Here is a 12,481-nt window from a genome sequence, read left to right as displayed (position 1 = left end):
TGAAACCTTCGTGTATCCTTGCTAAAGCACCTTTCAAACTAGGATGCTCACATACTAGCCTGTGTGCCTCCAAGACACCTCTGCCCCTCTAAGGCACCCAGTGCCAAGCCAGGCAGCCTGTGCCATTTCCAACACGTCACAAGGCAGTGTCTGTTCATGTGCTAGCTACAAGCACAAAAACCATGTGTTCATTTTTACTTCCAATACACAGACATCTGTGCAGCAAGGTCATATCCAAAACTCTGTCGTAAACCAACTAGAAAACCGATGGAGGGAACTTCTAGGGAAAAACCAGGGGCAGAGCCTGACAATGTTGAAAACCTCAGGAATGATGTTGTCAAGGAGAATATTAACTGCACAAGACTCCACTAGACAGACAAAAGTCTTAAAAGCCAGGGAACTTGTTCTGAGAGAGCTGACAGCCACAAGCAGTTTGTAAAAAGATAATTTAAAAGGCCAACAAAATATGAAACAAAAACCCAAACACAGCTCACACACCACAGTATCACCTTGCTTTCGGCATATCATGTTATGACTCAAAAAGGCCCCTTTGAGCCTGGCTGATATGGTGGCTTTAGCATGCCTGTGATTTGAGCACGTGGGAGTTGGAAGTGAGAGGATCAGCTCATGGCCAGCCTTGAGCAAACACACAGTAAATTTGAAGCCATCCTGGGCTATCCAAGACCAGGCACATCTGTAATCCCAGAGCTCCAGGAAGCTGAGGCAGGAAGGTGATTGGCCAGTGCAGACTGCATCTTAAAAGGACAACAAGGGGGATGGGGAGGTGGAGAAAAGGGGCCGGAGCGATGGCTCAGCTCTTTCCTGCTATTCCTCCAGGGGAGCTGAGTGTGGTTCCCAGCACCCAAGCTGTGCAGCTCACAACTTTTCGTAACACCAGATCTATGGGATCCAATGCCCTCTTCTGACCTTATCAGGCACAATTTTTATGTGCACATACATACAGACATACACATTTTTTTAAAATCCTTTTTAATAAAACCAAAAGTAAGAAAAAAAAAAAAAACAGCAGCAAAATACACCCCTCCCCCTGGCTCTCAAGACCCAAAAAAACAGTAACTTTCTGCTCTCAGCCAAGTCTACCCATGACAGCAGGGCCCCAAACTCATGCCAAAGAACCTCTCCGATGCAGAATTGCACCGTTCCCCCAACAAATCAAACATCACTGTAGAACTGCTCTCCATCTCAGCATCTCACAACCATGAAGACTGCCAGGGACAACTCATCTGTTTAACTCAGTACGCAAACCCCTGAGGACAGTGCTGCTCCCGACCAGGTGAGTATTATGTGATGATTCTAACAGGGCAGATAAATGCCTTTTTTCACCAAATCTGAAGACAATCAACTCAACACATGTGAAACAGACAAGGGAACTCCACTAGCTTTCCTGAAATAGCAAAGTTCTATATTATACCAAGGCCCACAGGCATGAAGCCCAGCTCTCTGAATTCTGACATATGTGTGATATAAGGCCTAGCCCAGCTCCTAAAGAACAGAAATCTGATTAGTTGGCAGGCTTAATCTTACTTTAAAGAGCTCTCAAAGCTAACTCACTCTTTTTTTTTTTTTTTAAATAGAAAAAAAAATTTTTTGGAGACAGGGTCTCGAATGTAGCTGTGGCTGGCCCGGAATTCATTATGTAGACCAGGCTGGCCTCCAACTCAGAGATCTGCCTGCCTCTGCCTCCCGAGTGCTGGGATTAAAGGTGTGCCCAGCAACGTTTATTTATGTTTAAGAAGTTTGGGGTGGGTGCAGATATGTGGGGGTCAGAGGACAACTTGTGAGAGGCATTTCTCTCCTTCCAGCACGTGGATCCCAGACTGGTTCAAACTCAAGCCATCATGAGGCTCGGCACAGACACCTCCATCCGGTGAGCTGTCCTGCTGACCCTCATACTCTTTTTGCTTCTACAGATTTAGGATTTTTACATATGTGTGTGCATGTATGTGCAGGCATGTGTACATGTGCCTGCTAAGATCAGAAGAGGACCTTGCATCCCCTGAAGGTAGAGTTACAGGAGGAGCTGCCCAACCTGGGGACATGGGAACCAAACTCCGAGCTTCTGCAAGATCAGCAAGAGCTCTCAACTTCTAAGCCGTCTCTCCAATCCCGCCTATACTTAGACTCTCAGGACGTGTACATCTGGGCAGGTCCACTTAAGCAAATCCAAAGCATGTGAAAGGAAGCTGAGTTGTTCACCAATGCAGACTGCTGAGCCTTATAAAAGCGATTGTTAGGAAATACTTTGCCACCGAAAGCGATAGCTGTGGGAAACGTGTAGATGGGAAAGTTAGATGTTGAGAAGAGCAAAGAGAAATATGCCTAGAGGTTACCATAAACGCCCCAAATTACATGGCAAAGGCAGCGGAGGCCCATAATTAACTGAAACCCACATGGCTCCGGAAGCCTCAGAACTGGCAAAGACAGACCTTCTCAGTGCTTCGGGTCCCACCATTTCAAACAAGACGACGAGTGAAAACTCCAAGCCACTGCTCTTCCTAACAAGGGAGGACTCGCTTAGGAGACACAGATCCACAGGCATCACAACTACCCTGGCCAGACTTAGCAAGGTTCTCACAGCCTCAAGGCTGCCAGCAAGACTGGCACATGCTAAGTGCAGAAAAGATAGCAAGCAACACCAAAGCTTAGCACAGGGGAAAGTACCAATTCAATCTACTACTTCTCTTCCAAAAAGCACAAAATATTCCATGCAGTGTTCACATCCCCTGTAAGGACATGAACAGGACAGTTCATAGCTGTCCCATTTCACGGATGAAAAGGGCTGGATGAAGAGGACAGATCTGCCCTCCGTCCCACAGCTAATGCTGAGCTTGCTGATTCTTACACAACATGATGCCTCCAAATAGCAGTCAAGTCAACCAAACGTTTACACACAAATACCTAGCTCTTCTCCAATTCATCAGAAAAAGCTCTTAGACGCAAACAACGTCTTTCTCCAGTGCCCTGAACTAAGCTTCTTTGCAGAGGTGCAGCCTAATTTGCTCTGCAGCAGACATCGGTGTTGTGCTTGGTGTGAGGGTTGGTGACAGCAGCCAATGGCCATTAAATTCTGCTTCCAAAGGCAAAACACCGTACCATGCTATACGCCTTTTCCACTTCCTAATCTATTAGACCTAGCAGCTAATTTCACGCCACACCTCATACTTGGTGTCTCGGGAATCTTAGACGAAGTCCTGGTCAATGTGGAACAAAGACAAGACAAACCACAAAAAAACCATCAATCCACCCTGTGCCATCCCCCTCAGCTTCAATCCTGCCCTCCACCCACAGCTGAGGCAAATTTCATCCATACTGGTAAGTGGAGCATCAAATACAGAACCTACTACTGGAGAGAAAAATGTGGTTTCAGCAGTCACACACTTTTCAAGACCTGAGCCCTCAGCAGTTCACAAAAAATAAAAAATAAAAAATAAAAAAGTAAAAAATAAAATAACATGGGTCCTACCTAAAGGGACAACATACTGGGGCAAACAACCAGGGATCTGGGTTTGGTCCATGGCATCCATTGGCAACAAAGCCAAATTGAGCCCACACCTTTATCTTGGAGTATTCAAGTTTCCTTGAGAAACCCACATCCAAGAATGAATGGTTTTGAATCCAGGATCAACTAGGGAGCTTTAAAAATTCAACACCTCCACCCCACCCCCAGATTCTAGTATTCAGCAAAGTTATCAATCCCTCTGCTTTTTGGCCTTGGTTTGTCACTGTCAGTATGTTTCAAGAATCCATCACATAAACTACACCAAGACAAATTCCAGCCAGGCATGGTGGCAACAGGCCTATAGTCCTGACACTTGGGAGGCTGACTCAGGACTCAGGGGGATGAGAGAGAGGAAGATCAAGAGATCTAGACCAGTCTGGGCTACATAGTGAATTCAATGCCTGATCAACATAATAAAACCTTGTCTAAAAACAAAACAAAACAAAAGCCACAAATTCAAGTCTAAGGCAAATTCAGAACTACAATTCACAGATATATCACAAGGTAAATCTCATTCAGGGATACAAAAGCTGGCAGCTTTATATAAACTGACACAGCAGAGCTATGTCCTAATGCCAAAAGTCCAGCCACTTTTTAGAAATTCAGGGGTGGGGGGAACCTCTACATCTAAGTTTGGAATTGTCATTAACTAGCCTAGATGTCAACGTGTATACCTCACCAGGAATTCTCAGGTCTGTGTGAAAGAGAGAGCAAGCCTAAAGCTAATCTCAGAATGTGGTCAGCACACAGGCTTTACATGGCAAATATCTAAAAACAGCCAGGAAAATACTATGAATAGAGATGTCCGGCTAATTGCTGGCCAAACTCCTCAGGCCATTTGCAGGCATGTACATGTGAAGTGGATGGGGGCAGGTGCGCTGCGAGAATAAGCAAGATGGTCAAAATAACAGGCAGGTGCTTGACACAGCTTGTTGGCCCCAAGGCCATACAGATGCAGCAACCTCCCAGCATTGTTAGTAATGACAGACATGGGGGGGGGGGCCTGGCTTAAAAAGTGGGACCGGTACAGAGATAGAGGGTGAGGACTTCAAATCATCCCCAGCAAGAGACGCTAACCCACTGAGAAGTGTCACCGAGTGTGAACTCTCCAAGAGTGAAAGCTGTTTCCACAATTAGCTCTGATCTAATGGGAGATGTCACCACCTTTAGTCCCAAGTGTCTGCCTCCTCCAGAAGTCCACAGCTTGAGAACTGACAGTATCGTGTTAGCAGTAGGGGAAAAGAAATGGAAGTTTGTCGCCTGCCCGCCCCCCCAAGCCAATCAATCTCACCTCCCCGAATCCAGCTCCCGGCCCGCAGAGCCTCCCATGTCCGTTAGGCTCGCAGCTGAAGCTGCCAGATCTCCAGAAGGCCTCTTGCCGGTCCCATCCCCACCGCCTGAGCCACCGTTGCAGCTCTTCGTGCGAAACAGTCGACTGAGGCGGATTTTGAAGGAGCCTTTCCGAGAAGGGCCCGCGAGGGGCCTGAGGGGCCCGGGAGGCGGCGGCGGTGGGGGAGGTTGCTGCTGTTGCTGCTGCAGCTGCTGTTGCTGCTGGGGCTCCCCTCGGCTCAGACGCCCTGGAGGGACCAAGTCCTGCAGCGGGAAGGGCACCGGGGGTAGTTCGGGGCCCGGGGGCTGCAACAGAAGCCGGCCGCCCCCTCCTCCTCCTCCACGGCCCGGGCTGCTGAGCTCCTCTTCGGAGCAGCTGTTAGTCTCCAGGCTCTCGGCCTCCGATTCCAAGCCTTCCAGGACCAGCAGCGCGTCGCTCGTTTCCGTGGGGTCCTCCCCGGCCTGCTGAGCGGCAGCAGGCGGCGGGGGCTGAGGCGGCGGCGGCTGCGGGGGGCACGGGCACGGGCAGCAGCCTCCGCCGGCAGTCTTGATGCCCGGCCCCGCCGGCTGCCCGAGCCCCAGAGCCGCCAGCTGCGCCTCTAGTCCAGCCACCGGACCCCAGGTCCGCTCGAGCGTCAAGCCCGACGGGAGGGCCTTGGGATCCAGCGCACAGCGGTGCCGGGGACACAGCAGTTCCGAGGGTCCCGGCTCCGGGGCCGCCTCCGCGTCCTCCTCCTCCGGCGGCCGCCCCACGTTGCGGAACACCATCAGCTGCGGCGGCCGGGCGCCCCGCGGGCCGGGCCGAGCGAGGAAGGGTGGCGGCGGCGATGGGCCATGGCCCGGGGGCGGCGGCGGCGGCGGCGGCGGGCCTGGCTCGGGGGCCGCCTCTCCATAGCCGAGGAGGCGGCTCAGGACCCGGTACGAAGCGGCCGCCGCCGCCGCCTCGCCATCCCGGAGCTCGGCCCCCTGCATCGGGGTGAGGGAGGGAGGGCGGGCGGCTGGGAGCCGGGCTGGGTGGGGACTAGGCCGGGCCCCGCCGGAGCCCCGCCCGCCGCTGCCCCCGGAGCGACAGCGCTAACGGCCGCCGCGGCCTCTGCCTCATAGAGGGGGCGGGGGGAACGGGGGGGGAGTGCGCGGAGCCCAAGGCGAGCCCAGGCAGCGCGCCGCCGCCGAGGACCACCCCCAAGACGTCACTTCCTGGATAGGTCCCGCCCCCTGCCCTAAGGTGCGCAGCGTCTGCCTCCGTTACGCCTGACGCTGTCTCGGCCCTGCTCGCTATTGGCCGGTAGCTGGTTCTGTGGCCTCCTTGGTCTCCAGCACCGACCCCTGCGTTTTCACTTCCCGGGCGCTCGGGCCCTATCCACTCCTCTGTTTAGAGCGGAGCAGGCATTGGGACCCGGGTCTGGACCTGGGAGCCCCGGGCACCGTCTGTGGGTCTTGTCCTATCCATGCTGCTTGGGGTGTGTGGCCTTGGCCAAGTCATTTCATTAAATCTGAGTCCTCGAGCTGGGTGGTGGTGGCACACGCCTTTAATCCCAGCACTCGGGAGGCAGAGGCAGGTGGATCGCTGTGAGTTCGAGGCCAGCCTGGTCTACAAAGTGAGTCCAGGACAGCCAAGGCTACACAGAGAAACCCTGTCTCGAAAAACTTAAAAAAAAAAAAATTCTGAGTCCTCTTTCCTGGAATCCAATGAATTCTGGAATGACGACGTGGAAAGGTGTTCTAGACCCAGCGGCGTGGGCATGCTGTGCCTTGTTAAAGCAACTGGTTCTTTAGGGAAAGAAAAGGTGTGTATATAGTTACATCACGTTATCATGAATTCCACTGGTATCAAGGATGTGGTACACAATCTCCAAGAAATAAAAATATATGATAGCCGGGACTGGAGAGATGGCTCAGAGGTTAAGAGCACTGTCTGCTCTTCCAGAGGTCCTGAGTTCAATTCCCAGCAACCACATGGTGGCTCACCACCGTCTATAATGAGATCTGGTGTTCTCTTCTGACTTGCAGGCAGGATATTGTATACATAATAAATAAGTCTTTTTTTAAAAAATACGATGGCCAATTCTGATTGCCAAATGCGTACTTCCACTTATTGTCATAGTGTGTGTGTGTGTGTGTGTGTGTGTGTGTCATGTTGAGGATAGAATCCAAGATGTGGCACATGCTAAGCATGAATTCAACCCCCCGGCTTCAGTCTCCCAGCCCTTTCCAGACTGGTGACAAGTGACCAAAAAAGTGTAATTGTCACTTTTATATATAAATTTGTTGTAACTTATTCACATATTACATCCCTATTGTTATCCCCTCGCTCTTATCTTCCCGTTCCCATCCCCCCTCCCTCTACTGCCCTAGTCCCCTCCCCTAGACCTCTGACAGAGGGGACCCTCCTACCCCACTGTCTGGCCGCAGCCTATCAGGTCTCATCAGGATAAGCCTGCATCCCCTTTCCCTGTGTGCCCGCAAAGCCGTCCTGCCAAGGAGCAGTGACCAAATCGTGAGCACCAGAGTGCGTGTTAGAGGTTCAGTGGCAGCCGTCCCCACACACACACACTTGGAGAATCAGCCGTCTATCTGCTACATCCGAACAGGGCATCTAGGTTCTCTGCATGCATTGTCCTTGGTTGATGCATCAGTTTACGCAGGCCACCTGGGTCCAGATCTGCCAGCCTTGATGGTCTCCATGGAGAGATCCTGACTCCCAGGCCTTCCATCCCCTCCCCCAACTCTCCCGTACAACTCTCAGCGTTCTGCCCGGTGTCCAGAATTCCAGTATCTGTCCCAATCCCCCACCCCACCCCGGGTGGGGTCTCTCAAAGCACATCTATGTTGGGCTAATATCCACTTATAAGTGAATCTATACCATGCGTGTCTTTCTGGGTCTGGGTTAGCTCGTTCAGGATGATTGTTTCTAGTTCCGTCCATTTGCCTGCAAATTTTCAAGATTTTTAGGCAGCTGAGTGATATTCCACTGTGTAAGTGTATCACATTTACATCTTTACCCATTCTTCGGTTGAGGGACATCTAGGTTGTTTCTAGATTCTGGCTATTACATATAAAGCTGCTACGAACATAGCTGAGCTAAAGTCCGTGTTGTATGGTGGAGCGTCTTTCAGTTATATGCTGCCACAAGACTTTTTACCGGTATTTTCCTCTGTTGATGCAAGAGGACAGTGAAGGAAAGAAAAAAAAAAAAGACAAACCTGATCAAATTGTCAATAACGGAGATAACTTTGCTGGATCGGGACAGTTTTCAACCACTGGAAGTTTCTTCAGCTTTTCATGTTAGTCCTAATGCAACACCTACTGATCAACAGGAGGTGTAAATCAGAATCACTCATAGCCGCCATCACTTAAAGATGTATGTGTATATGTATGTGTACATGTATGAACATGTGTGCAGGTGCCCAGAAAGGGCATCAGATCCCCTACAGCTGTAATTATTAGCTGTTGTGAGTCACTGGACACGGGTGCTGGGAACTGAATTCTGCTCCTCCGCAAGAGCAGAACGTGCTATTAACCACTGAGCTATCTGTCCAGCCTCCTCCATCATTTTTAAACTCAAGGTGAGGGCTGGAGAGATGGCTCAGAGGTTAAGGGACTGACTGCTCTTCCAAAGGTCATGAGTTCAATTCCCAGCAACCACATATTGGCTCACAACCATCTATAATGAGATCTGTACACACAATAAATAAATAAATTAAAAAATAAATAAATAAAGTCAAGGTGAATAGCAAACAACCAATCAAGCACTGGTTTGCAGCACTTGCTCGGTAGCTAATATCCACCCGACCTTACTAAATTCAGGGAGACATGAGTTCAATGTACCAGTCTTTATGTGGTTCCGTCACATGCAGTGAGAGCTTAAATGATCCCAGGAGCATAGGTAAAGTTATGAGTTTGGATCCACCAGGCTGGCTCAATGGGTTAAGGCACTTGTCGCCTAAGCCTGAGTTCTGTCCGTGTGACTCACACGGTGGAAAAGGGAACCATCTCCTGAAAATCATCCTCTAGCTTCCACGTATGTACCATGACACATTAGACACACACCACACGAAATAAATAAGTAAATGTAATAAAAAGTTACAAGTTTTGAGAATGTAGTACATTTGTTTTTGGGGGGTGTTCTTTTTGGGGGGTATTTTTAATGTATAAGTTTATATATGTATATATGCATGTAACAGACATGTATACATATGTATGTATATGTATATATGTCATACATATAACACACATCTATGCATATGTATATATGTTGCTGGGGATTGAACCCAGGGCCTTCTGCATGCCAGGCAAGCACTCTACCATTATGCTGTATCTCTATTGCTATAAATTTATATAATTTAATTTTGAATAGTAACTGGTTTTGGTTTTGGTTTGTTTCTTTTTTTTTTTAAGATTTATTGATTTATTTATTATGTATACAATGTTCTGCCTGCTTGTACCCCTGCCGGCCAGAAGAGGGCACCAGATCACATTATAGATGGTTGTCAGCCACCATGTGGTTACTGGGAATTGAACTCAGGACCTTTGGAAGAACAGCCAGTGCTCTTAACCTCTGAGCCATCTTTCCAGCCCTTTCTTAAATGTATTTTGGGTGTTTTTCTTTCATGCATGTATTGTCTGTGCGCCACATGCTTGCCTGGTGTCCTCAGAATCCAGAAAAGCGTGTCAGACTTCTGGGACTAGAGTTACAGACTTGTGCCTGGAATAGAACACAGGTCCTCTGGGAACCCAACCAGCACTCTTGACCACTGAGCCATCTCTCCAGCCCAGTGGCTATGTTTAAAAGCACTTGATCTTTCTTTGTTTTTTAAGACAGGGTTTCTCTGTCTGTCAAGCTGGCCTCACAGAGATTCACCTACCTCTGCCTCCTGAATGCTGGCGTTAAAGGCGTGTGCCAACACTGCCCCGCAACAGCACTTGATCTTAGTCAGAAGACTAAGACTCTATTATGTCTAACAACTAACTGGCATACAAAATCCCAGAAATGATAGCAACTGAATTTCAGAAGCGGGCATAAATCTGCCTTCTAACACCACTGGACTCCACTTCTACCAATGAAAAAGGAAGGCACGCATTGTAGCCTTGCTTACTTGGCAAGGGATGTCAGAGACATGATGACAAGTTGTAAAGGCTTTGCTTGACAAAGTTCCAAAGATCTCTGGCTGATCACCACTGCCCTTAAATATTATCTGTATCTATGGTCCAGGTCTAATTTTGCCTAAAAAGTCCTTTGAAATCTGCCTTTTCTCCTAAAACTGCCTTTCTATTTTTCACTTTGAGTTTAGCCCTAATGAAATTTACAGGGCTGGAGAGATGGCTCAGCTGTTAAGAGCACTGGCTGCTCATCCAGAGGTCCTGAGTTCAATTCCCAGCACCCCCATGGTGGCTCACAACCATCTGTTATGAGATCTTGTGCCCTCTTCTGGAGAGTAAGCACACATGACAATGGAACATTGTATACATAATAAATAATTCTTAGAAAAAGAAAAAGAATAAGAAAGAAAGAAAGGAAGGAAGGAAGAAAGAAATTTACACTGGAAGACTTTTCCCCACAGAGAAAGTTGAAAGAAGGCATCTGGCCAAAGGCTTGAGACAATGAGAGAGTTTTGGCTCTGACTATCATGAGCAACCAGGCAGAAACTTCTTGAAAAGAAAGTTAGGAGCGTGGTGGTGCATGTCTGTAATCCCAGCACTCGGGAAGCAGAGGCAGATGGATCGCTGTGAGTTCGAGGCCAGCCTGGTCTACAAAGCAAGTCCAGGACGCCCAGGGCTACACAGAGAGACCCTGTCTCGAAAAAAAAAAGTTAGGACTTTAACATAACAGTACCCGGTTAGATATTGTTAGCTGTAGAAAAGTAAAAGTTGTTCTTATAGTAAATCAAAAGTTTCTTTAGAACCTGCTTTGAGAGCAATAGAAGGTGAACTTGGAACACCCTGCTTTACAGATGTTTTACAATGGAGGACCCCTTGGCAGTTAGCCTAGGCTTGGATAAAGATGGATAGCACACCTGTAGGTCTGGGATAGGAAGTAAGTCGAGTTTTTTCTGTGTTAAGACTGTTTAGTTTCAAGCCATGTTGCATCATGTAAACACAATGGCTTAAAGCCCAGGGAAATTTATGATCAAACTTTTCCCAGTATTGTTTAAGAAATAATAATCAAGCTGGATGTGGTAGCACACACCTTTAATCCCAGCACTCAGGAGTCAGAGGCAGGCAGATCGCTGTGAGTTCAAGGCCAGCTTGTTCTACAAAGAGAGTTCCAGGACAGCCAGGGTTATTACACAAAGAAACCCTGTCTCAAAAAGCCAAAAAAGAAAAAGAAATAATAATCAGGTCATGCTGACCATTGCTTGGAAGTTGATTGATTTTTACTATATGCTTTATTGAAGATTATACAGAACTGTTTGTAATTTTTGTTAGATTGTTTTCTTGCTCTGTTGATTTTTAAATGCTCTATTGATTGTACAAGATGAAAAAAATTATGATGTAATCTGTAATAAAAAAATTGAGCTTTACTTTAAATAAAGTACTGGGGTTGGAAGCTGGGAGTGGTGGCACACGCGCGTGTGTGCGTGTGCATGTGTGTGTGTGTGTCTGTCTGTCTGTCTGTCTGTCTGTCTGTCTGTCTGTCTATCTGTCTGTCTGTGTGTGTATTCTCCATCATATACCACTTTTGCTGTTGACAAGGTTTCTCTGTGTAGCTCTGGCCGTCCTGGAATGTACTCTGAAGACCAGGCTGGCCTCGAACTCAGAGATGTGTCTGTGCGGGGGATTAAAGGTGTGCGTGTGCCACCACGCCACCAACACTGAGCTCATGCACCCATTTTTTTTTTTTAGACAGTTTCACAAATGTAAAGACTTGAGTTTATATCCCCAGCACAGTATAAAAGCCAGGCAGAGCAGGCCTAGGAGTAGAGAGATCCCTGGAGCTCACTGACCAGCCCACTTATCCAAATGGATGTGCTCTGGGCTCAGTGAGGAGCAGGCAGGCACCTTGCCGACTGAGCCATGTTCCCAGCCCAGTGGGGCCATTTCAAGATAGGAGCTTACTCACAGCCTGTAAAGATTATAAAGATTTATTTACATATATATTCTAGGGCTTTGTCTGCATGCGTGTACACCTGCATACCAAAAGACTGCATCAAATCCCATTACAGATGGTTGTGAGCCACCATGTGGTTGCATGGGAATTGAACTCAGGACCTCTGCAAGAACAGCCAGTGCTCTTAACCGCTGAGCCACTCCTCCAGCGCCACAGCCTGCAAGTGTAATTAGGATAGAGAGAGCGCTCCTTAAGGAGATATCTAGGGCCCTGATGGTCTACCGGCTGCCATATCGCTCACACTGCCCACCAAGCTGTATCTTGTCTCTCCGGTGCAGTTCAGTTCTACTAACACTCCCGTTCCCAACACCATCTGTTATTTACCACACCCTTTTATCTTTTTTCTTTTTCTTTTTCTTTTATTTTCTTGGTTTTTCAAGACAGGGTCTCTCTATGTTTAGCCTTGGCTGTCCTGGAGTTGCTTTGTAGACCAGGCTGGCCTCCAACTCACAGCCATCCGCCTGTCTCTGCCTCCTGAGTGCTGGCATTAAAGGCGTGGTGACACGAATCTTTAATCCAGCGCT

At 48.4% G+C, this 12,481-nt stretch overlaps 1 protein-coding gene across 2 annotated transcripts in view; it reads right to left on the bottom strand.

Moving 5' to 3' along the window:
- The window catches only part of SOCS7 (suppressor of cytokine signaling 7), a 46,695-nt gene extending 40,710 nt beyond the window's left edge, over window positions 1-5,985 (bottom strand). Inside the window, exon 1 of one of the 2 annotated variants that reach the window (XM_084750788.1) lies at window positions 4,812-5,985. In XM_084750788.1, the coding sequence (XP_084606914.1) occupies window positions 4,812-5,821 (1,010 nt within the window). In that variant the 5' untranslated portion in view covers window positions 5,822-5,985. The remainder of the gene's footprint in view (window positions 1-4,811) is intronic. The other variant, XM_084750789.1, reaches the window with a different exon arrangement.
- Between the last annotated feature and the right edge of the window lie 6,496 nt (window positions 5,986-12,481).

Source organism: Acomys minous (assembly GCF_964271855.1).
Source record: "Acomys minous genome assembly, chromosome: 12".
NCBI lineage: Eukaryota > Metazoa > Chordata > Mammalia > Rodentia > Muridae > Acomys > Acomys minous.
The sequence above is the reverse complement of the archived record's forward strand: the minus strand, read 5'-3'. Positions and strand labels throughout refer to the sequence as shown.